This window comes from Calliphora vicina, chromosome 2 (assembly GCF_958450345.1).
Source record: "Calliphora vicina chromosome 2, idCalVici1.1, whole genome shotgun sequence".
In the NCBI taxonomy this organism is placed as follows: Eukaryota; Metazoa; Arthropoda; class Insecta; order Diptera; family Calliphoridae; genus Calliphora; species Calliphora vicina.
Window position 1 is genome coordinate 118648167 of NC_088781.1, and position 27188 is coordinate 118675354.

The 27188-nt window shown below is 32.3% G+C and overlaps 3 protein-coding genes across 3 annotated transcripts; 2 read left to right on the top strand and 1 right to left on the bottom strand.

Annotated features, from left to right (window-relative positions):
- The first annotated feature begins 1187 nt into the window (after positions 1-1187).
- On the top strand, positions 1188-18154 carry Chd1 (chromodomain-helicase-DNA-binding protein 1). Its single transcript, XM_065499899.1, has 10 exons — positions 1188-1663; positions 9326-10135; positions 10211-10323; positions 10384-10530; positions 10610-11732; positions 11896-14797; positions 14861-15341; positions 15416-15667; positions 15729-15857; positions 16385-18154. The coding sequence occupies exons 1-10, from the start codon at positions 1655-1657 to the stop codon at positions 16677-16679; spliced, it is 6261 nt and encodes a 2086-aa protein (XP_065355971.1). The 5' UTR covers positions 1188-1654; the 3' UTR covers positions 16680-18154.
- Positions 18155-20894: 2740 nt separating this feature from the next.
- On the bottom strand, positions 20895-22886 carry gammaTub23C (gamma-Tubulin at 23C). The gene is made up of 4 exons (XM_065501044.1): positions 22747-22886; positions 22416-22618; positions 21766-22356; positions 20895-21681 (listed from the first exon to the last, which is right to left on the bottom strand). Exons 1-4 carry the CDS (start codon positions 22793-22795, stop codon positions 21157-21159), a joined length of 1368 nt encoding a protein of 455 aa, XP_065357116.1. The 5' UTR covers positions 22796-22886; the 3' UTR covers positions 20895-21156.
- A 948-nt stretch (positions 22887-23834) lies between these two features.
- LOC135951330 (uncharacterized) lies at positions 23835-27008 on the top strand. Its single transcript, XM_065500971.1, has 3 exons — positions 23835-24202; positions 26114-26280; positions 26343-27008. Exons 1-3 carry the CDS (start codon positions 23911-23913, stop codon positions 26901-26903), a joined length of 1020 nt encoding a protein of 339 aa, XP_065357043.1. The 5' UTR covers positions 23835-23910; the 3' UTR covers positions 26904-27008.
- The last annotated feature ends 180 nt before the right edge of the window (positions 27009-27188 follow it).

Here is a 27188-nt window from a genome sequence, read left to right on the forward strand (position 1 = left end):
AAATGGTTTTGTTCATTTGAGCGACTCATGACTTGAGCATCGCAGTCTGCGCTATATTTATTAGGTAGTTTAACAGATGAATGTAACTGTTTCAAAGACTTTTCAGACTTTCTCTCGGAACAATTTAAGATCACAGTAACATTTTTTATTTTCATATTTTTTATCTGTTAATATTCATATTAAACTCACTTTTTCTGTATATCAAAATGTACTGTCATATAAATTCAAAAAGGAATTTTTGGTTCTCAATGTTAATAAACAGTGCCATATTATCTATATATATCATATAAAATGTATTTTGAAGCACTATTCAATGGTACCCATAATGATCAGATCATTTTCTAGATAAATGAGAAATTTACTATTGACTTTAAATTCTTATAACCAAAGTAAATTAATAAAGTAGACTCAGTAGAGCAGCTGACTATTTTTTTTACTTTGGTCTGATCTGTCAATTCACTTGTGGTTGTTGTGGCGAAAAATACAACAAGCCCAAAAGCAAAAACAACAACAGGCAACTTTGACAGCTCAGACCTTAAACCAAAAACAAAATTGCTTGTGGTTTTTGTAAATGTTGTATTTGTTGTAGTACTGTCGCTACTTTATTAATTTACTTTGCTTATAACTGTTAAACATAGAGAGAGCAAGTTTTTGTGCTTATAATTATGAGAGTTATCAACATTAAAATAATTATTAAAATGCAAGCTGTTTCGACGATCTTGATTTATGCTTTTTTCTTAAATATATTTCTAAATGTGGCAATATTAAAAAAAAATATATTACAAGAATACATTTTAATTGAAACTTAGGAATACATTCAAGATCTAATTGGAATGTTTGGATTTTATGTCAATTCATAAAATGATCAGAATTATACAGCTGCCAAATTTCCATCGACATTTTCTCTCAAATTAAACGGTTTTATTACAATTTGTTTATCGAATATTTAAACATTGTTAATTTAATAAATTACTTTATTTATTATACCAAATTAACGATAAAAACGGGAATTTTTTCAATAGACGCAGTAATAATATGGCAGCATTGAAATCTTATCAATTTCATAGTGTGGCATCTTTGGATGACATTCATAATTATTCGTACAAAATGGCTGCATAAGTGAGAATCAAGCAAGAGAAAATCCACAAAAAAGATTATTAAAACAACAAAAACATAAAAAATGTGTAAAAATATGTTATTTAAAGTAGTGAAAATAATAATTTCATCAAAAATATAGAAAAACTAATGTACTTGTGAATAAAAGTGAATGAAAAATCTAAGCAGTAATTAAGAATATTGCCAAAAAAAAAGAAAAGAAATTGAGAATACCATATATGAGCGTAATGTTCGAAAAATCTTAAAGTAACGCTGGTGACCCTCAAAATTAATGCCGCTAAAAATATGGCAGCACTTTGGTGCATGGTACTCTTATTACGAAAAAACAAAATGGCGATTTTCGACAAATGACTTGTGAATGGAGGACGAAGACGACGTGAAAAATTTTTTTGTGTGCTGAGTTGGAGAAAAAAATTTTGAAAACTTTAAAAATTGAAATTTTGTGAATAAATATTAAAAAATAATTAAATTTATTGATAAAGAAGTGAATAATTAATGTCTGCTATAAGAAAAACGCCTATCACCATTAAAATATATCATGAGCCAGGTGAGTGTTGTATGAAAAATGTGAAATTGTTATGAATTTTTGTAATTTTGGCGGCTAAAAATGTAAATATTTAGTTATTTTCAATATTTTCCAGTAAAATATTCATTATTTTATAAAATTTATATAAAACAAAGTGTTCCCATCAATGGGTGTGGCTGCAAATCAACATAGAAATAAGGAGTCTCATTTGAGACTCCAATGGGTAAAATGTTTATATTTCAATGATATTTAAGGCGATGATAAAAATTTGCAATTTTTTATACTTTATCCTTATTGTTTCACAATTTTCTCGGTTGAATTAGATTCTAGACGAATCTAGGTTCCCAAAAACGTGGAAATTTTGAAAATCCATGAGGGACCCATTTTAGTAATTTTAACTTAAATTTCAATATTTTGGTTTTATTAACGTGAATTCTATATGAAAACGTCCAAAAAAGTATGTCCTTTTTGTTAAAATCATCAAAATTTCAGTTTTTTCCATTGATTACGTAATCAATTTTAGTATGGAAAATTTTTCAAATGTGGTCACAATTGGATTTTCTCGATATTTTAACAGTTTTTAAGAAGATTTACACCGATCTCAAGGAAGTATATAGTGATTTTACATATTTTTCCTTGATATTCTAAGGAAATTTTATAATTTTCCATTTATAGTAGATAATTAAGGAATTATTCACATTTTGAAGCCTAAAACTTAATGTAATCCTCTCCAGAATTAGGATTTTTCATTGTTTTATCGAAAATCAAGGAATTCGTCCTATTATGGCTGTAATTACTCACTGTGGCTTTTAATGTTAAGAGCTTATAACGTTTTAACACCAGCTACAACTTATAAACGACGATTTAGTCTTTATTTATTCAATATATTAAAAAATCCTAAAATTTCTGGAGAGGATTTTCTTTGATAGCAAAGCTAATACTATGTCACTGTGGTTTATTCCCAAGATCTCCGATTTCTATGAGTTGGAAGAATCTAAAGCCTGCAAAAATAAGTTATATATACTTCAATTTTAATAAAATATTCCATAAAACATGTTTTTCTATAGAGCTGGACAGGATTAGTTGAGCTATGGGTGTTAATTGCCACAATAATATATTTTTTTTTTAGTTCTTAGTTATTTTTTGGTACTGGATTATAATTTTTATCTATCATTTAACTTTAAGTTTTTTGTCTAAATTCATTATTCCATAAAATCCTGGAATTTTTGGAAAGGATGTTCCAATTTGGATACTCTCTTTCAAGTCGAAATCAATGTTTTTAAAGGAGAATTTGTTTTAAATAGGATTTGTATTGAATTGAACTATTATAACATAGTATAGAGGCAAATGGGAAAAAAAACTTTATTTTTAGATGTCTGTCCATGGCTGGACAGGATCAGCGTTTTTATAAAAGTTCCGTGTATATATTTTTTTGTTTTTGTTTACCATTTTCTTTTTAAAATATTTTTATAGTGTTTATAACATTAAAAAATTTATGAATATTTGTAAAATTATCATCAATTTAACAATTTTATGAAAATCCTCGAATTTTTATCAAGGATTTTATTTGCAAGTAGAAAATTTATGTTTTGTATGAATCCTTTTGATTTGAAATTCAATTAAACTGAATTAAAGGAAGAATAAACCATGTTTCTGTATATTTTGTATAGTATTGAATTTTATAAAAAAAATTTTGTTATTGAGTCTAGGACATAATTATAGAGACCCATAATACAACAATATTATGATATATATCATGTTAAGACATAAATAGCTAAGGATTCATTAACTTTTATGTATAATTTTTCAAGTGTTTTACATATTTTGTAAAGAATTAACTGATCTTCAAAAATAATTGATTAAAATGTTAAATTTAGGTTCAGTCAATTTTGCAAAATCGTAAAGGATTTTTTATTTCTGAAGATCGATTTCAATCCCTTTTTTTGTCTATTTTTTTAAATTTTTATCTTCCGGAGAAAATTAAACTATTTTCTTTAATAATTATTTAAAATTTTATGTTTAATATCTGTAATATTATAAGTGATTTTAGTACTTTTTTCTGATCGCGTTATAATTATAAATAAAAATATTCCTCAGTTGGCTTTATTTTATAGCTATCTGTAAATAATCATGATATTATTTTATTTGTTTTGTATTTTTAAAGGATTTCTAAATTAAAACACAAGTTTTGAAAAATATTTCGATATTTTCTCTTAACATTCGAAACTAGGATAATACATGAATGTTACCCTCGACTGTATTAAAATAAAAATATGTGTAATAGAATACAATGTATATATTCGAATCCTTTTTTAAGGAATACTTAAGGATACGGTAAAGAAAATCAATAACATTATTAGTTTGACTCCTTGATATTATAAGGTTTATCGTGCTCGAAACACTTGGAAACAATTATTACCTAAATTTTCAAAAAATTAATGCGCTAGGGACATCTAACAGTTTGGCCCAACTACGTTTTTTATTACACAAATTACCACTTTTTTGTCGTTTAAATATTTATAGTTTTTCAAAAACGTTGTGGAAAAAGTGCCTTTAAGCTGGCGTAATTATAGATGAAATGCTTCTACAAATAAATTATAAATGTATTAAAATAATTCGCTGTAAATAAAAATCTAAAATTTAAACATACTCAGTAAATAATTTCATAACAAAGGAGTAGTTTAAGCTGGGATTCAAGCGATGGCGAAGTGAATCATGTTTGATTTTAATATTAGCATGTCAATAGAGGTCATCTGTTTATGCGAGTCCAACGAAATCTTCGCTCAGTGTAAATAAAATCATTCAACTATTACAAAGCATTTTTATAATTATTTCAAAATCTTGGTTTTCAAATTTATATAACAGCTACTACAAGGTGCACAATTTAAAAAAAATGTCGCTCTCATACGAAAATGTGGACAATATAATTTCAAACTTTTTTTTGCAAATATAGAACACTTGGATTGGGCGGTAAAATATTATGCCACTAATTACGAAAAAATTCTATAAATAAATGTAAAATAATCTCAATGAAAATGGATTTTTTTCAAATAATATTAAACCCTTTTAAACTTGTGGTATTTCCCTATGAGTAAAGTCACTAAGTATAATCGTATATCTGAAATTTACCGCATATTTTTTTTTAAAAAATCTTTTGGCTCATTCAATTCGACACAGAAACGAATAAAATTTTGTTTTCGACATTATTAATTTTTTTTTTAAATTTTCTAACGAAATTCTTTGAAAATTCGAAACTTTGACATAAAAATCACAATTTGGCAGGTGAGTTTCCTATCTATGTGTATTTATCTATGATGTGGTCCATAGATAAATACTAGGGTGGTAAATTCTTCGCCATATTTTGAAACCGGTTTTGGGTTTCTTCGAAAAATTGCAATTTAATATAATCCGGTTTCGGTTTTTTAATAATAACCGGTTAGAAATAATAAGGAAAAAGTTTTAAAGTTTTTTAAAACGCTTAAATATTTTTTAAATTCTAATTTAGAAGATTACTTATTTTAAAATAATCCCTTAGGAATAAAACACAGTTTAAATGCCTTAGAGTATATACATTATTTGCTTTTGTTTTTATAAAGCTAGACATTGAAAATGACATTTCACTCAGTGTACTTGTAGGACATATAGTTAACAAAGCATTGAGTAAGTTTTCAAGCTTTCCAGATCACTTGTGACATTTGTCTAAATATAAAAAGTCTTATAAAATAGTTGGAGTATTTGTTTTAAAAAAGTTTTTTTTTTTGGATTTTGAATATTTTGAATAGAATTATTTAATTCATATTACAAAATATATTCAGAATCGTCAGTGTATCATTATCCATATCATTAAAAACGGTTATATAATAGAGAAACAAATTCTTTTGGATCAGTTTTGGTGGAATATTTAAGGAATGCATCACCCACAGCAAAGTTTCCAATGCATAAGAATAAACAAAATTATACTCTTAAAGAAAATATTTTTTAAAGTTTTTAATACACTAGAACTCATAAAACACACTTTTAGAAAAAACCGGCAATTCGATGAGAAAAACCCGGTTTCTTCGATATTTGAAATGTGAGCTTTCACAAAAACAACTGAAACCGACATTACCAAAAAAATCGGTTATTAAAAACCGGACCGATCACCCTAAAAAAACACATACAGTGGCGGCCAGCTATTTAGGGACAAATATTTGAATTTTTTTTATCGAATGAATTTAAAGTGCGATTGTGCCAAAAAAAAAGGACCTAGACTTGCTTAATTTTTTTTGGAAAGATCTGTATAACATACATACAGTGTTGGAAAAAATAACTGGAACGAATGTTTTTTTTTTTTTCAAACTTTGAAAGTATGTTAGTCAAATTTAGTTTTGTTTAAAAAATGTATATGCAGTTTTGTTTATCAGACATACAGCATAAGGAAAAACTTAATCATTCCTATTTTCATCTATATATTAATACATTATATGACTAACAATGTATAGAGTCAATATTTTTTCTGCAAAAATAATAGAAACGCGTAAAAGGATTCAACTTTTCGAGGCACATCTTTATATTTTTTGTTAAAAAACTATCTTATCTTAATATCTATCTTATCTTAATATTTTGTTGCTCTACCTTTGTTTTTCACAACTTCATTGCATCTGCGGCTCATGGAATCAACCAATTTCTATGCAAACGCCCTTGTCAATGTCAAATCACTCTTCCTGGATTTGTTCCCATAATTCGTGCTTATTTTTCGGACTGAAACCCTCTAGCTTCCTCTTGAGCACTCACCAAAAGGTGTTCCATTGGGTTAAGGTCCGGTGATTGCGAAGGCCATTCCATAAGAGGTACTCTGTTGACAGCAAACCAGTATTTTGCCAATTTTGAGGAGTGCTTCTGACTATTGTCCTGCTGAAACTCCCATCTGAATGGATCCACCGCCATCATGATTACGTTCTTCTTGGGCTGTGGTCATACGAAAGAAAGATAAATTTGTTTGGATCCGATGGGAACTATTATGTTAGGCGCCCAGACAATAAGGCATATGATCCAAAATACACCAAGAAGACCGTAAAACAAGGCGGTGGTTCAATTTCTTCATTGGCCTGGTCAATCTCCCGATCTCAATACTATTGAGAACTTGTGGCACATTGTTAATATGAAAATAAATCGTGGTAATTGCTGAAATAAGGATTGTCAATTCGATTTATTTCATGCCGTTAAAATAGCCTGGGAAGGAATACCGAAAAACGCCAAAATAATATCTTCTATGCTAAGAGATGTTCTTGTGTCATCCAAAACAAAGGATTTGCATAGTATATCCTTGAAGGGGTGCTTTAGTTTTGTCCGTTTCATTTTCTATCTTAAAATATTTTTTGATTTTAAGTTACCTCTTATAGAAAGGTTAACTTTGAAAGTATTTGTTTATCAATACTATATATATTAACAAATGAAAATAATACATAATACATATTTAAAACTTTGATTTTATACAAAAAAATACCATATGAAAAAAATTCATTGAGGAGGTGCTTTAGTAGTTATGGCCAATACTGAATATTTTAAAAATCTAAATTTGTTTGAAAATTCTTAAAAATGTGCGCAGCACAATAAAACTTTTTTTTCAAAGCCTAAAAAAAATACTAGACCTAACACCTTGATGATAGTTTTTTCCCCGAATGGCTGCTATTAGTATTTTAATTGTATCGTTTAGTCACTTACGTGAAGTTAAGCAAAAGTATTTCCATTTTTAATATATCATTGATCAACATGATATAAATAATATTAATAAATGGTTAAATATGAATAAACTAAAACTAAATGAAAATAAAATCAAACTTATGAAAATTAATATGACAACTAATTAAATATTTAAAATTAATAATGAAATAATAGAAAATGTAAACCATATACAATAACTCGACTTTATAATAGACAACAATTTAAATTTTAATGAACAGTTAGAATATATTTGTAAAACGATTGGAATTGAATTTTTTAAAAGAATTAGAAATAAAATAAAATATAATATAATCATGGCTATTCCTGTTCTCACTTTCACCATTCACCGTATTTTTGGAAGCATAATTACAACAATATTATGTAATTTCTTCAGCATTTCTAATTCGTCGATGTTAAGCGCATCGGCCGACTTGGATCCAAGCCGGTCGATAATGCGCATGGCGGCACGCCTTTGCACGAAAGCCCTCCTGGATGGTTCTTTGCGAATGGGGGCGTTCGGTTCTGCCGTAGTGGCGGGTGGGGCTACGGTGGTTGGACCCGACTTCTGGTTCGACGATCCAACCTGTAGCATTTTCGCAGGGACAACTGTCTTCTCGACAGTGTCCAATGCAGGGGCTGTTGCTGGTATATTACCAGCGAGGGCTAATGCAGCTTTTGAGGTGCTTGGCTTAAAGTCCAAGGCTACCTCGCTGCTTTTAGTCAAACTGTCACCAGAAGGTTGGACAGTTGACTGTTTGCAATCAGCCAGCATAGGTTTCCCCTGCTGGCCTTTTGCTGTTTGTTTTTTGTTTTTATTATTTTGTGTTATGTTATTCATTTTTGTTCCCACGAGTGAGCGCGTAAGGGGATGGACACTCCATGCAGGGACGGCGTACATGGATTAGGCAAAAACTGTATTACAACCGACCCGTGCCCTGGCGTCGGAGGGGAGCTGTTAGCGACTAGTTATCTTTAACCACTTACTAGCCATTCAGGTCTTCGGCACTGCTACCATCACCTTGACCTTACAAGTGGGGGGGAAAGAAAGAGTAGAGAGAGAAAGAACAGTTTTGGTCCGCGGGTAGTAACACTAGAAGAGAGAGAGAATGTGTTAGCACTAGGTAACCATTTGTCAAAAATGTATCACCAGTAATAACATTATCCTAACACCAATTACATCCTACTGTGACCATTTGTTATAAAATGCATCACAGTATTATGATAGTCGGCTGACACAGTTCCGTTTACCGACCTAGCTATGTCAAGAAGTTCAGACCATTTGTTAAAAATGCATCTTAAGATATTGACATCGCTTGAGCATTTGTCAAGGCTAGTGACCTGTTGTCAAAACAGTATCACTAGACTAGGCAGTTGCTCCCCCTATCCGCCACCTGGGACGCGTCCGATGGGAGACTGAGAACTCCACACGGAGAGTTCTCAGTCTCCCAAAGCAAAGTTTTTGCTGGTTTAGAAACTTTATTTAATATAAATATTGTTGTAATATGCTTCCAAAAATATGGTGAAAGTGAGAACAGGAATAGCCGGCAATAACATGTGAAATTTTGTTCCCATGAAATATTCATTTCCCTCGAAGGGAAAATTGCTATCGGGAATATCACGATGAACTTTACATTCACAATAGTTGATTTTGTTCGTAACAGCTGTTTATTGTTTACAAAATTCCATCTAAAAATTTCACAACAAGGGGAATTTTTTCACGTGAACAATATTGATGAACGAAAAAAGGAAAAGGGAATATATTTCATGTGAAATATTGATTCGCGATAGGGGTGAATATTTTGCCATAAAAAAATAATTTACATGGAAATTGTATATTTTGAATGTACATATCGAGGGTACATTAGATAAAATAATTAAATAATCTGTGATAGATAAAGTATTAAAGTAAAAAATTCGAAAATCTCAAACTAAAATGTTGAAACGTCCCGCCAAAAACTGATCAATTATATTTGTTTTCAGGAACACAATGAATCCTTTAACAGTATAGGATCGGAAGATAATGATGATAACCGCGAAGAACGTAATGGTTCAGGAAGTGGTAGCGGTAGTTCTTCAGAATCCGATTCCGATTCAGACAGTTCATCATCATCCTCAAATTCCAGTGACGGTCACACATCACCTGAACCACCCGATCGAGAAGAAGACGATGAAAATGCAAGAGATGGCCATCTGCAGCTGCAGCAGCAGCAGCACGAGAGGGAACAAGAAAACCATTATGCTACACAAACGCAAAACACAGAAGCGGGACTTCCACCATCAGCCATGGATGCACAAGAAGATACAAAGACCAATGGCTATTCCGATGAAAATGAAAGTGGCAGCGACAGTGGTAGCAACTCAGATTCCAATTCATCGAACGATGAAGATGGTGATGAAGATGAGGAGAAAAGAAAACATCAGGCGGAAGGCGGCAATGGCGGCGGCGACGACGGCAGTGATTGTGAAGCAAGAGGAGAAGAGCAGCAACACAATAGTAACAATAATACAACCGCAATATCTGCTACCACAGATAACAATACATCACATACAACCAATGATGAAGATTCCCACAATTCAAATGATGACGACGATTCCAATAGTGACGAAGAGAAAAATCACTCAAACTCTATGGGTAAAGAGACGACGACGGCGGCGCCGCCGGCTGCGACGACGTTTGAATCCATGAAAAATCACAGTGATTCTGATGATGATGCATCTGATTCAGGAGGATCTTCAAAATCATCTAACTCTTCTGCTCAATCAGCCTCGGCATCCAGTAGCAGTAGTAGTGTAGGTTTAAAAATCACCTAAACTAAGCAGTGTTGTAATTAAATTAATTAAACTTAAAAAAATAAACATTTACAGGAAGATACTGAAGAAGATTATCAACCTAAAAGAACTTCTGCTCGTCAAACTCGTAAACCAGCACCTGTCGAAAGAGTAAAAAAACCAGTGAAAAAGAAGAAGAAAAACCAAAAGTAATAAATTAATAATATAGATATAGTAATGTGTTTTAAATTGAAATAAAAATCTTTTAGTTGGGATTCGGAGGGAAGTGATGAGAGCGATGGCGATAGTGAAGATTCAACGCCGCCTAGACGAAAGCCACCCTCATCTAAACAAATTAAACAACAAAAACGCAGTAAAAAACCCACCACCTCTGATGATAGTAATGACGAGAAAAGGTAAATTTATTTAGAAATGTTAGGTTTTTAAAACTTTATTAGTTTAAATGTACCTTGAATTTGCTATAAAACACATTAGGTTCGGAACTCGTCGGGCAGCGGCTGCGGTAAGCTATAAGGAAGCTTCGGAAGATGACAAAACAGACTCTGAAGATTTACTAGAAGTGGAATATGACGAAAGCCAAGTAGAAGCAGCTGCTCTAGCGGCAGAGGAAGATGAAAAGTGCGAAACCATAGAACGCATTTTAGCGAAACGTCAGGGCAAAAAGGGTTGCACCGGCAATCAAACTACCGTATACGCAATAGAAGAAAGCGGCTGTGATCCCAATGAAGGTGTTGATGAAAATGATTATGAAAATACCGAATTACAATATCTAATCAAATGGAAGGGCTGGTCTTACATACACAACACCTGGGAATCTGAAACAACACTTAAGGAACAGAAGGTCAAAGGCATGAAAAAATTGGATAATTTCATTAAAAAAGAACAGGAAAAAGAGTACTGGAGGCGGCATGCAGGTCCAGAAGACATTGACTACTACGAGTGTCAATTGGAATTGCAAAATGATCTAGTTAAGTCGTACAATAGTGTTGATCGCATCATATCACGCAATGAAAAACCTGAGGGTGACAGCGAATACCTATGCAAATGGCAATCACTGCCCTATGCCGAAGCCACTTGGGAAGATACTAATTTGGTTTCGCGGAAATGGCAACATTGCGTTGATCATTTCAATGATCGTGAAAATTCTAAATGTACACCATCACGGCATTGCAAAGTTCTCAAATATCGTCCAAAGTTTTATAAAATAAAAATTCAACCCGAATTTTTACATGAAGGTCTAACACTTCGAGATTATCAAATGGATGGTTTAAATTGGCTTTTGCATTCATGGTGTAGAGAGAACTCTGTCATTTTGGCCGATGAAATGGGTCTGGGTAAAACGATACAAACAATTTGCTTTTTGTATTCCCTATTTAAAGTACATCATTTATATGGTCCATTCCTGTGTGTGGTGCCACTCTCAACAATGACTGCTTGGCAGCGTGAATTTGAACTGTGGGCTCCCGAAATGAATGTGGTGACTTATTTGGGTGATGTTAAATCTCGAGAAATGATACGTCAATATGAATGGACATTTGATGGTTCGAAAAGACTGAAATTTAATTGTATTCTCACCACATATGAGATTGTGTTGAAGGTAAGTGTAGTTTTTTGTTCAATAATATTTTAATTTTTTTTGTTGGGCGAAAGTTATCTTTAGCTTGATTAAAGTTTATTTAATAAATATATCCAGTTTTATGGAATACCAATTGTATACTTCAAGTTTGACAATTCATTAAGTACTAAAATATTCTTTATAGGATAAATTATTTCTGGGTACATTGCAATGGGCAGCATTGCTTGTCGATGAGGCTCATCGTTTAAAAAACGATGATTCTCTACTTTACAAATCGCTCAAAGAGTTTGAAACCAATCATAGATTACTAATTACGGGTACACCACTACAAAATTCACTTAAAGAACTTTGGGCTCTTCTGCATTTTATAATGCCTGAGAAATTCGTGACATGGGAGGATTTTGAAGTGGAACACGGTAATGCTGCCGACAAAGGCTACACTAAACTCCATCAACAATTGGAACCGTACATCTTGAGACGTGTTAAGAAGGATGTTGAAAAATCTCTACCGGCCAAAGTTGAACAAATTCTGCGCGTTGAAATGACTTCATTGCAGAAACAATACTACAAATGGATACTCACAAAGAATTTTGATGCCTTACGCAAGGGCAAAAAAGGATCGACCTCAACATTTTTGAATATTGTCATAGAGTTAAAGAAATGCTGTAATCATGCCGCCCTAATAAGACCTTCAGAATTTGAACTGATGGGTCTGCAACAGGATGAAGCTCTGCAAACACTGCTGAGAGGTTCGGGCAAACTTGTGCTCTTGGATAAGTTGCTGTGTCGCCTTAAGGAGACGGGCCATAGAGTATTGATATTTTCTCAAATGGTGCGTATGTTAGACATATTGGCGGACTATTTACAAAAGCGTCACTTTTCATTCCAACGTTTGGATGGCAGCATAAAGGGAGAAATACGCAAACAAGCTTTAGATCATTTCAATGCCGAAGGTTCACAAGATTTTTGTTTCCTACTTTCGACAAGAGCAGGAGGTTTGGGTATCAACTTGGCTACAGCCGACACTGTGATCATTTTTGATTCGGATTGGAATCCACAAAACGATTTACAAGCTCAGGCACGTGCCCATCGTATAGGACAAAAAAATCAAGTGAATATCTATCGTTTGGTAACAGCTCGTTCAGTGGAAGAACAGATTGTGGAAAGAGCCAAACAAAAAATGGTCTTAGATCATTTGGTTATACAACGTATGGATACCACAGGGCGCACAGTTTTAGATAGAGGTAGTTCGGGTCCTTCCAACAATACTCCCTTCAATAAGGACGATCTCTCGGCTATATTAAAGTTTGGTGCTGAAGAATTGTTTAAGGATGAGCAAGAAAACGACGAGGAACTAGTATGTGATATAGATGAAATTCTGCGAAGAGCAGAGACGCGCAATGATGATCCCGAAATGCCGGGCGACGATCTGCTATCTGCATTTAAGGTGGCTAGTATAGCAGCATTTGAAGAAGAACCCGACACCTCTACCAAGGACAATGAAAATCAGGCCATAGAAGAAGATACAAAAGATTGGGATGATATTATTCCCGAAGATTTCCGTAGAGTTGTCGAAGGTGAAGAAAAAGCCAAGGAAATGGAGGACTTGTATTTGCCACCCAGAAGAAAGACTGCTGCAAACAGTCAAAATGACACACCCAGTAGAAGAGGTGGCAAAAAGGGACAGCCGGAAGATTCTAACGACTCTGATTATGACATGGGCTCGGACGCTAGCAACGATGCTGATGGAAAATCGAAATCCAAACGTGGTAGACCAGCAATGAAAGAAAAAATTATTGGTTTTACTGATACCGAAATTAGACGTTTTATAAAATCCTATAAAAAATTCCCTGCTCCCCTGGAACGGCTAGAAGCTATAGCTTGTGATGCTGAGTTGCAAGAAAAGCCTTTGGCTGAACTCAAACGCATAGGCGAAATGCTGCACGATCGTTGTGTACAATTTTTGGAAGAACATAAGGACGAATTGGCTGGTAATGCGGCCGCTAATAAGAAAGCAGTTGATGCTGCTGCAGCTTCGACTGGAACTGAAGAAACAGCTTGTAAACAAAAACGTAGTAGAGCTACATTTTCCGTTAAATTGGGTGGAGTTTCGTTTAATGCTAAAACCCTTTTGTCATGCGAAGAAGAACTCAAACCGCTAAACGGTGTTATACCTGGCACTGCTGCCGAAAGACTGAATTGGTCACTGAGCATTAAAACACGACCCGCCAATTTCGATGTTGAATGGGGAGACGAAGAAGATTCTAAACTACTATGTGGTATCTATCAATATGGCATAGGTTCATGGGAACAAATGAAAATGGATCCTAGTCTCAAGTTAACAGAAAAAATTCTGCACAATGATGATCGTAAACCACAAGCGAAACATTTGCAATCTAGAGCGGAATACCTACTTAAGATCATAAAGAAAAACATTGAAACCAAAAAAGGAGGAGAACGCAAGCAACGTAAACCCAGAAAGCCAAGAGAATCAAAAGCAGCAGCAGCATCCACTGTAACACATAATGCCACACCCGAACGTAAGACTCGTCACGTTTCTGAAGCGGAAGACGCATTGCAAACTGGTGAAAGCATTACGGCTACTGAGAAAAAGACACGCAAGGAAAGAAAAGAAAGTCAATCGAAACCTGAGGCTGTTGAAGATGCAACGTCTAATGATGTGGAAGCCACACATGTCACAAGCAAGAAGAAACAAAAAGCTGCTAAAGAAAAGGATCCTACAGCAAAATCCTCGGCCAAATCTAAGAAATCATCCGGTGCGGATTCGACAAATAAACCCATGCATTTTACGGCGAACAATGAACCAAGAGCCTTGGAGGTTTTGGGCGATTTAGATCCCAACATATTCAACGAATGTAAAGAAAAAATGAGACCAGTTAAAAAGGCCCTCAAAGCTTTGGATCGTCCAGATTCCAGTCTTTCTACTCAAGATCAAGTGAAACACACAAGAGATTGTTTAATATCCATAGGAAGGCAAATAGACGTTTGTCTTGAAACCTACACCAAAGAAGCGGAGAAGAAAGAGTGGCGTTCCAATCTTTGGTATTTTGTCTCCAAATTTACAGGTAAGAAACAGTAAAAATTTTTATCTTACAAGCTTGTTTTTATACTTTTAATATTTATTTTAGAATTTGACGCAAAAAAACTTTTCAAAATGTACAAAGTTGCATCGAAAGATTCTAAGGAATCTAGTGTTAATAAAACTGCCAGTCCGGAGAAAAACTCTAGTAAATCCTCACTATCGCCCGCTAAGAAATCTAAAGATACATCCTTAACACAAAATGGCAATGAAGAGAAGAACAAATCCGTTAAAAAGAAGAAAAAGGATAAAGATAAAGACAAAGACAAAGAAAGGGATAAAGAACGCGATAAACCCAAATCTGAAAGGTTTATGAAAATTGACCAGGGCAATAGTAAACCTCCTATGAATAAACATAAACCAGTCACGGGAAAGCCTGGGGGTCTAACACCGGGTAGTAATAATTCACCTATGAAACGTAAACGTGATGAAATCGAGGCTGCTGCAGCGGGTGGTACACCCATGCAAGGTGGTGATATGAAATCAATGTCATATAAAAGACTGAATATGGAGAGTGGTGGTCCGGGAAGGTAAGTTAATATCAATGAATTAACGTACATACATATTTGCTATAGTTAATTGTTTGTTTAAAATTATTTTATAGAAATCGTGATGAACGCAACAAACAACGTCAACGTGATGATTACTATGGTGGCGGCAATAGTCATGATGGTTTAAATACTAGTAGAGGCAGTAGTAGCGGTGATCGTCGCAATTCAATAAACTCGCCATCCACTCCAAATAATCGTATGCACTCTAGTAATCCACGACTACCGCCCGGTACTACTTCATCACCATATGTTGAGGGCGGTTCTGGTGGCAGCGGTGGCGAGCGGTGGAGTCATAGTCGGGAACGGTAAGTTTGCTATATTTACAGTTTGTATTCAATTAACTGTATTTATTAATATTTTTTGAAGGTATGGTAATTCTGATTATAAACGTGAACGTTATGACAGCTATAACAACCGTACACCTGGCAGCGGCGGCGGTGGTTATCATCGTGACCACAGAGATCGCGATAGGGATAGACGAGTCGATAAAAGAAGGTAGGTCTAATAAATAAATCGTTTGAGAATTAGTTTTATCCCCTTAATAGTTTTAAATGATACAAATTAAAAAAAGCCAGTGAAGTGAAGTCCTACCGAAAAACTAGGATTATTGAATTTTGAAGTATAAACATGTTTTGAATTTAATTAATAGGACGTAAACGTAAAAACCAAAAAATTTCAGTTCCAAAACAAGGTTAATGGAATACACAATGTACCCATGCACCAAAACAATTTTTACCCACAAATTTTTTTTTCAACAAAAATAGTTTTCAAACTATATCGTCAAGTATATTTTGATGATGGCTATATATAACCGAATATAGCTCTCATACTTGTTTTTGTTTGTTAATATAAGTAAATAAAAGTATAAATACAATTTCTTTAGAATTATTTTGGATTTTGACCTATTAATTAAATATTTGGAAAAGTTATCCACGGTATTTGAATGTCTCGAACTCTTAATTCAATGCACCAAATATTATACAATTCAATAATTGTCAATATTTATTGTATAATTTTTCCAGATATCCACCCTCACATCCGCCTCAGCACGGTTATCCGAATCATTATATACCTCCGTATTATAATATGCCACCAAATGGTGTGGTACCCCCAGGCATGGGTGGTCCCCACGGCAGTTATAGTGGTGGTGGTAGAGGAGGAAATACAGGTGATCCTCGTTATCATGGTGATTGGTCTCGTGAATATCCGCCAGAAAACTACAGACGAGGGGGCGGTGGTAACGCACCACCTGGTGTTAACAATTCTAACACTCCAAATGCCGAATATGATCGTCGTCCTCCACCACCACAAACATAATACTTACCAAAACAAGATTAGATGTTAAAAACAACACAACTACTACAAAACAAACATGTGTTATATCTACAATTTCTCATATAACTTTTTTTTGTTACTTTTCTTTCTCCTTTATTTTTTTTTTAGTATTTTTCTCTCACCCCACCATCATAAATTATATATCTCAAAATATGTGCATATAGTAGTTTTAAATACTATACTTTAATCTTCATTGTGTAAATCATTTTACATAGTTACTTTGTATTTACTATTATATATATATATAAAAAAATTATAATAATAATATGTATGTTGTATTTAGTATATAATACTGCAAACAAACAAACAAACAACTCCTATTGCTAGCCAATCATTAGAGAATGAAATCTGTGAGAAACTTATAATTTTTTGCATCCACTTCGTTTTAAACTGAAAACCAACTATTTCATTTAAGCTTCTGTTTAAACTTTTAAGTATAGTTTTAATTTATTTCCATATGAGTTTCAACTCTTATGTTAATTTTTTTATATATACATACATACATACATATAAATTCAGCAAATATGTTTAGAAAAATATAAATTAATTTCTACAAAATACTGTATAAAGTACATTTTAAGTTAAGTTAAGGACATTTCTATAAAACAAAAAATAACCATTTATTTATATTAACAATTATAAAATTCCAAATTGGAATTTTTAACGCTTAATAAAACAGAAAAAACAAATTATTTAAAAAATTGGACTTTGTTAAAATGAACAATAAATAATAAACTATAATATCAACTCACATGTTGTAGTAAAACGAAAGCGCTTGTAAGTGAAAAAGAACAAAATATGCTTGTGTTTTCCTTTTACACAACATGTTTAAATGTATACAAAACTTATTTTTCTAAAACATATTAAAAGATTTTTTTACTAAATAGAATACACAAGAAATTATTTCGTTCTTCTCAAAATTTTAACAAATTTTTTCATTTAATTTGTTTGTCATAATTTATTCACATTAATGAATTTAAAACTCTCATTGCAACTAGTTTGCTAAATTACATTCTAAATAAACTTTGATATAACAAAACATGTGTAAATGTTTAATATATCAATAAATAGTTTGTGTCTATTTTTAATAATAGAACCACATCACTCACATCATCTCGTTTTTTAATTCTCCTTGAACAAAGTTTCTTCATCCATTTAAACTTAGCCAACAACAATAATACAATACAATATCATTCATTGCGTAGTCTTAAGATTCGTTCGTAACTGCAAAGAAATATTTCTTTTTGTAAATTAATAACCATTAATCCTAGTGTGTTTATTTTGTACAGTCATAAATTCTAAGCGGAAACATGTTTTATAATTTAGAGTTAATACATTAAAAACAAAAAATACAAAAAAAAAAAAAATTATATAACTTGTAATAAAAATGATACATTTTTAATTTCAAAATAAAAAATGAAAAACAAACAAATACAACAAAAAACAAATAAAATAAATACTTTATTCGCGAAATATAAAATAAAAAAAATCTTGTGTTTTTCTTAAGGAACAATTTAATTAATTTTAATTGTCTGATGGGTTTGACCTAATATTCTGTTGCGGATTAGGCCAAAGATCCTTTTTCTCATTTTTCCTATTCAATTTCAATGAGAAAAAACTCCCGGGGAACAAACTCCCGCGGAATTTTTTATTCATAATTGGGCTGATAGTGTTAGTTGAATTATTACAGAGTAATTATAATCAAAATGAACTTGAGCCAGAAAAATTATAAAAAATCGCTAAAAATTTCATTGTTTTCGAAATAACTCGATTTACAGGGATTGTCTACCAACGATCGACTAGAGCAACAAATAACAATAATCAATTTGTAACAATAATAAGTATAAATACGGATTATAAACGTAAGTAAATTTCGCCAATTTTTTAAATGCAAAGAAATATACTGTTCTATAAACCGAATCCGAGTAACATTTTCCTTTTTTAAAGTAAATTCACATATTTTGGTGTTCTGTAAATCGAATCTACATGTTTTTCTATTTTTTTTTTTGCCAATGTACAATTTTTTTTGACAAATTTAGTTTTATTGATACTAATACAACCTAAAAAAATAGGAATATGAATCATGTCTGCAAAATTTCCAAATCTATCACGTCCGCACTTTTCTCACAATTTTTAACCACATTTTTCGAATTTCATCTTTCAGAGCATTAAACGAGGCGGCCAATTGACATCCTCAAATCGAGAAATTATGCTATCGGTTACCGCTAATTTACAGTCACCCCTAAAATACCCTTTCAACTCGACTACCTTTTATTTTATTTCCAATTTTAATGGAAAAGATTCTGTAGACAATTTAATTTATTGTACAAAATATCTACTTAAATGAGTTTTACTGTGGATACAAATATTTATAGCCTACACCACCATAGTGGGGAGGGTATTATGCGTTTGTGCAGATGTTTGTAACGCCAAAAAATATTAGTCTAACACCCACCTTATAGTATACCGATCGACTTAGAATCACTTTCTGAGTCGATTAGACGATGTCCGTCCGTCCGTCTGGTCGGCTGGCTGGTTGTCCATGTAAACCTTGTGCGCAGAGTACAGGTCGAAATTTTGAAGATATTTCGATGAAATTTGGTACATATTATTTTTTCGGCTAAGGACCAAGCCTATTGAAACTGGCTGAAATCGGTCTATTATTTCACCTAGCCCCCATACAAATATCCTCCCGAAATTGGACTTTATCGGTCATAAATGTTTAATTTATATATGTATCTCCACAAATTCCGCTCCAAATTAGTTTTATATACACAAAATTCATGTCACAAAATTTTGTTACGATCGGATCATAATTAGTCATAGCTCCCATATAGACCCGCTTCCGAAAATCACTTTAACGTGCATAAATCGCTTAAAAATGTTGGTATACTCACAAAATTCAACATAGTAAACTTTCATGTAGACATAAATTACACGACCGAATTTCATTGTGATCGGTCCATAATTGGACATAGCACCCATATAAGGACCACTTCCGAAAATCACTCAAAAATATAAATTATTGAAATTTTAAAAGAAAAGTGTTTTTGCTCTTTTACTTAGTGTAGGGTATTATATGGTCGGGCTTGATCGAACATACTTTCTTACTTGTTTTTAACTAATGTCTGATATGATATACAGTTCAATGATATATGTATATCACTGGCTTAACAAGAAAAAGCTCTAATACCATATAAAAAGTACAGTTATACTTATTTTTTCATTTTGCTTTAAGCTCAAACAAAGAAAAATATAAAAAAATTGAGTTACAGAATTCAAAATTGTTTACAGAAAAATTTTTTTTTTGTGTTTTGTCTCCTGCATGATACATAGTCTCCTGTAAAATTTGAAAATTAGGACTAATAGTCTTTGCAATCAATATATTGGGTATAGTCCTGCCTCGGATACAGTCCTGGTTCGGGTATAGTCCTGGTTCGTTGCTATTTAAAAATTGGCTGCATCATAAAATATTTTGTAAGGCAAACTATTTTTATTATGAAGCTTGCGCATATATGGCATTCGTTAATAGTTTTTATTTTTCATATTTATTGCGTAATTGGTAGTCAATTATATAAGAACTTTTAACTAAATATCAAACCCTGTTACAAAACTTAATTTTTTAAATAAATTTTTCTACCAAATTTGTTTTTCATCAAAAATTTGTGTTCACCAAAAATTGTTTTTACTTACCCTAATTTGATCATCCATCTTTTTCAAAATTTTTTTAAATATCTATCTTAAAGTGTGCTATGTGATGGGCATATAAGATTCGGCTATAGCATTATTTTAGTTGTTTCCTATTTCTTTCATCTGAATACCGACCGAATCCCAATTTTTGCATAATCCGAAGAATCACTTTCTAAATCGATTTAACGATGTTAGTCTGCCCTATTTCGGGGGCCAGGTGAAATAATGTAACGATTACAACCAATTTCAATAGGCATCGTTCGTCCTTTGGCCGAAAATATCTTCAAAATTGCAACCTACACTTTGTATACAAGTTTAAATCGACTCAGAAAGCGATTCGGTATACATACTTACAAACATCAGCATAAAATCATAATATCCTCCCCACTATGGTTGTAGTAGTGCATAAAAACTGATCTAAAAATGTTCTTGTGGCTATTGAATTAAACTTACACACTAATAGATTAAAAACGTTCTTCATAAAAATTAAAACAATCAAATAAAATATACATTTTCAAACAATTTTATTTATGTTAACAGTGTCTTAAGCAATTTCCTTTGCAAACATTTAAACAATACAAAAGTGCAAACATCACGCAATAAACAAATGATTAAATACATATAAATGTAAAAAATGAACGTAAATTAAATAAACATACAAAAATTCGAGTTAAAATATGGCAATTAAAAAACCTAAATTAAATTTAGTTAGTCACTGGTAAATAAAAAATTAAACGAAAAAATCTCATTTCAATATCACTCTATCAAATTATTCCTCCTGACCCTTCTTGGCCGACCATTGCAAATAATTGGGTTGTGTTGCTGCTTCATATTCCTGCACCAAACAGTCGACCACATCACGCGAATCGTCCAATTCGGAGAGATCATCTTTAAAAATATCCTCACGACGAAATTGATCCAAAAAGGCACCACGTTTTTTAAGTTTATCATATTGACTGAGAGCTCTTTCGAATAGAGAACAAATACTGGTGTGATTGGCCAACATAAGGCCTGAAACGCGATGACTACTCTGAACATAGGGTGAGGAACGAGAGAGGGCCACTTGTATGCTGGTCGGTCCCCAGGGAATAAATTGGGCCAATTTACGTTCGCGTATGCGTTGTAAAGATTTATGAACCTGTGTGGGATCAACCTCACCCTGGATTATATTCAATATTGAAATATAGCAATGATGATTGGTCTTGTCAGGACCAGTGGAGACCATCATGTTTTTCGGTTGTAATAAACGGCGCATAACATCTAATACCGTGGTTTTACGAACATTGACAGTTTGCTGAAAGGTCAAATGCAAAGGAATATTCATAGAAAGGTTTATATATAGTACATAAATAAAAAAAAGTTCTGCATGACAACTTACATCATTGTCCGTTGTCAATGGTGTGTAGCCAGTCATTAGGAAATGTAGTTGAGGTGTTGGTATTAAGGGAGCAGTTAAGCCGATCAAATTATTGTTCATATAAGAAGGATAACGCAGTGTGGTCGTGCTAACCGACATAATTGTGGATACCAATGTATTGATTTGTGAAAAGCTAGGATTTTGTAAATGCAATCGATCCGTGGCAATGCGATTTAAAGCTGTATTATCTAAGACTACCACGCAATCAGCGCAACTGGTGAGACGTCGTAAAGTCAACATTGAATTATAGGGCTGTACCACAACATCACTAATTTCATCTTGATTGGGAAACACACTGTATGTTTGTATAAGTTTTTTGGGAAAACGATCGGACAAACGTTCCATAATATAAGAGCCCAAGCCGGAGCCAGTGCCACCAGCTATGGAGTGGCATAAAACAAACCCCTCTAAGGAATCACTGCCATCAGCTTCACGATCAATAATGTCAAAAATTTCTTCATGTAACTTTTCACCTTGACTGTAGCCCGAAGCCCAATTGTTGCCGGCACCACCACCATGTTTAGACAAGTACACATTTTCTGGGTTATACAACTTAAAAAAGGATTTTTTTAAATACATAACCTTAAATAATAAAATTCGACTAAACAAACCTTGGCATAAGGAGAACTCATAATGGTATGTATAACCCTGGGCTCCAAATCCAAAAGTACGGCTCGTGGTATATAGTGATCGTCATCGGCCTGATAAAAGAACACATCCTTGCGATCTACACCATCTGTAGCAAAATCTTCAAGTACTCCACTTGGCGAAATGCCATGCTCCAGGCATAAACGTTTCCAAAATTCAAAACCAACTATGAAGACATTAAGCAAATTTAGGTATATATTTTAACCATCATTCAAAAACACCGCACCCATTAAAAACGCGGCGCTCATATCGAAATTTATGAATGAAATCTATTTGGAAAAAAATAGAACTTACTCTGGTTACCGCACTGTCCTAGTTGTAAAGTTATTATTTCACTTGGCATCTTAGTTTTTTTCTATCTTTTGAAAATTTCACAATATATTTCACTGACTTGCGTATAAATAAATAATTTGCTTACTTTAAAACAATATAAAATTTAAAAACAAACGACAAATGTTTTATAATTAATGCAATAATGCCAGTGCGATTTGTTGTTGTGTGTGGATTGTTTTTTGCGGTTTGTTTTAATTTAATTCGCTTCAAGTTTTTGTTTTGATGTATTTCACACTATGTTAATCATTTAATGTGAATGAAAAAATTGAAGAGCAAGCATTGAAAATGGAATGAGTCAAAAATTTTTGTTTTTCTTTGACTGTGAACCGTTATATTTAAATTATAATTAGTATATATTTTATATTGATTTTCATAAAGAGGCTAATAAACATGTATAATAGTACATCATTTTATTTTACTATGCACTTTTATTTGGTTTGAATATAGTTTTGGATATTTTTCATGGATCGGGAAAATAACTGAATTTTCGACATTATTTTAACAAGAATCACAAATCGCGTGATATTAAGCATTTAATTGGTCAGTTATCCCTTTCAACATCGGTGTCAAAGGTTAAATTTTGATTTAAATTTACTTTACATACAAATTTGAATTGAGTTTCTTCAAAGAATATAAATCATATGATTTATATTCTTTGGTTACACACAGTGAGTGAAAATACAATGGAAACTTTTTAAAAACTATATTCGGTAATTCCAGTTTTCAAACACCTTTTACCAAATACATATACATACATATATATATATATATAAATTTAAAAACAGTTTATGCATATGTAGATATTTAAATATAAAAAAAAGCTTTGAGTTGTTAGAACCAAAAAGAGAAAAAAAAATTATCAGCTGTTTGACTGACTCCACCTTGTATAAATTCGCCATGGTTTATAGTTTAGCGGAAAACATTGTTTTAGAATATTTGGCATTACTGACACTGTGCAAATAATCATTTGCTATCATTATAAGGTGGATGCCTTCAATAAATTTGCAAATATGTTTGAGTGTGTGCGTTTATAGATTTAATAATATCGAATATAAAAATTAAATAATATTTTGCAATGGTTTTAGTTGTTAAACAAAGCTCATAATTCTTGTCTGTAGATGAGAAATGTCTGAAAGTGTTGATATTAAAACTTTTGTCGTTTTGGATTTAGAAACAAATGCATTTCCCTCCGAAAATTTTAACACTTGTTCTGTTACGGAATTTTCAATTTATGCTTTCTCAGCAGAATGTCTTATCAATAAAGACGTTTACTTTAAGCGGTTTCTACAAGAACTTTCTGCGGAAGGAGTAGATGATTTCCATCAGGGGCCACCAGACTTGCCACGCGTCCTTCATAAATTGACATTAATGATACGCCCAAGTGGCTTAATTCAGCAATCAGCTGAAGATATAACAGGTGAGAGCAGCCAGGGTACACAATCTATAAATTTGATTTGAAAGGAGTCATATGTACATAGGGATGGGCATATCACCTAAATTGCAAAAGGGCGTAACTAAGATTTTAATAATTTTACAGAAAAGGGAGAACTGTTAACCCTTATGTGTGTGACAAAAAAAAAACCCGTTAACAGGGCACCACATACAGAACATGAAGTTTCATATTATTGCACAATATATACGAATGCTCCATATAATGAAACGAGGAATCCCTAATTTATATACTACACAGTCAAGAATGATGGATTACGCATTCAGTATTTCAAAAATTTTTCGTTCTGCGCATGTACGTCATATCAGCCTAGTAGTTGAAAAAAAACATAAACAAACAATGAAAATTATTTTGTTTTCCCGCTTTTCAATTCTAGATACACGTTCCTCGCATAGTTTTTTATTTTGAAATGAGGCTGGTTTTATTGATGGAACGGAACCGGGTTTTAAAAGTCTCTTTTTAGCGAACCCTTGGGACAATACCGATTTTTATAAATACTTTTAAAAGTCAATGTTATGTAAGTACTTATCCATTTCGAACTGCAACCTATTTTCAACATCGTCAGGTTGAAAATGCAGCATACAAACATATGCAGTTTTGGGGTTTACGTTTTTTCCACGTCCACAAAAACTTAACCATCGCTTTTGAATGTTTGGGTCCGTTGGAAATAAAAAAAAACTCATTTCGCACGCCTTAAAGTTGTTGGTGCTATTGCAATTTTTTACAATGCATTTCATGTTTGCAATGAAATTTTTCACGTTTTTATATATTTTTTTAACAATTTTTATTTTCAAAATAATAAAATATTGAAAATTTTATTGCTGATGTGACGTTGTATATTAACAAACATAAACAAAACAGCTGTTTTGTTTTAAAATAAAATTGTTTGAAACAAAAAAAAAAATTAAAGAAATTGAATAATTAACATGAAAAAGTAAGCAACATGAAAAGTAAGCGGTTGTTAGATCCATTTTACTTTTAACTTTATAAATACATGTAGTCTGATAGCAAGTTTAGTGTTTGAATGATTATTTCGCAATTAATTTTATATATTTGATGAGTGTTGACGAGGGGAATACATATTTTTGACTCTCGTTTAGTGAGTCATGCAAAGCAATGTACAGTAGGATACAGAATTTGAATTTTAGAACAGAGAATGACACAACATTATAAGGTAAGGTACACTCATTAGAAAATAAATAAACAAAAGAAAATATGAAAAAAATTAAAATCAAAGTTTGACGTTATAGGAATTGATATTGAAAACTCTCCCTAGTGATTCTAACTTCTACAATTATTTGCCCAATTCACAATTGATGTCGTAGTGTTGTATGCGTTGTATGTCATAAATATTTTTCAAACAAATTTTTCGAAACAAAACATTAATAAAAAAAATTACGACATACAACGATACAACGCTACGACACCAATTGTGGTATTGAAAATCAAACAAATTGAAACTTACACAATTTTATAAAACTCTGTAGGTCTGGTGAAAATGAAAAAGGCACCAACCAACACATACATATCGTTAGCTAAAATGCAAAAAGGCAAGGTAAGTAACAAAAATATAATTTTACAAGAGAAGCAAAAAACTTTGAAAATGAAAACTATAAACTTGTTTAACAAAGTTTTTTTCGAATTTCACTTTAAGCTCACTGACAAATTTTTGATCGAAGAAGTGTAAAATTTTGCCAAGACATGTAGTTTAATGGTATTTATAATAATAAATCAAAAACTCGATTTTGAATTTTTTGTTAGTTACGCCTTTTTGCATTTTAGCTAACGATATACAATATCTATGAACACAAATTTAGAGTTTGGTATTGCTGTTTTTTTAATATTGGATTTAAAAATCTATAAAATTTTGCTACACAGGTCTAAATAATGAGATGCTAGAAAATCAATCACCATTTGATGAAGGCACAGCTACATGTATCAACCAATTTCTGGGGCGTCTACATGAGCCCGTTTGTATCGTTGCCCATAATGGATGGTCATATGACTTCCCAATAGTCCGATATGTTTATGAAAAATGCAACAAGGTAAAAAAAGATTGATAAAATCAAATAAATACTTTTATTTTTAATACATTTGTGAATTGCAGTTGTTGCCTTCATCTATATTATGTGTGGATTCCTTAAAAGCTTTTCGTGAAATCGATGAAAAGTACAATATATTAAAAAATGCCTTAAAAGTAATGAACCTGCTTGTGCCAGATGATGAATTAAAAAAGAATGAACTTGGTCGAAACAATTCACCACTAACTACTGATCCTTTCGAAGAAAATTCAAAAATAGATTGGCAAGGTATTAATGAGACGTCACCTCAGAAGAAGAAACCGGAAAAGCCTACTTATAGTTCATTATTAAATGAGTTGAAATCCTTGTCAGACTCTGACCCGCCGTCTAAAAAGTTACGTGTTAAACGTTCTTTATTTGCTAATGATTATACTCTATCAAAATATCCTAAAAAATCCCTTTACAAATTGGGCACAATATATAAACGTTGTTTCAGTCAGCATGCCGTTAATCTACATCGCGCTGAAAAAGATGTGGAGGTTTTAACAAAATTAATGTTTCATTATGGTACAGATTTTCTAGCCTATGCTGATGCACGAAAGCAATTGTTTTCACAGGTTCCCAAGTTAGGTTCATCAACCAATTGATCTGTACTTATTGGTGCTAATAAGATAAATAGTTCAAATTTCCTTGTAATGCATTTTTTAAATACTTTTTTATACAGAATAAATATTTTTATACCTAAACAAAAATTTTAGACAAATTGAAATCTCCAATATACAGTGGTTAGCAACGGTGTATAATCTTTTTCAAATATTCAATTAATAGGTCACAATCGAATCAAATTCTTAAAAAAGTTGTAAAATTCTAGAAGTCGATTGTTCGTGAACAATCATCATCAATGAAAAAATATGATATTTAGTTGCCTCGTT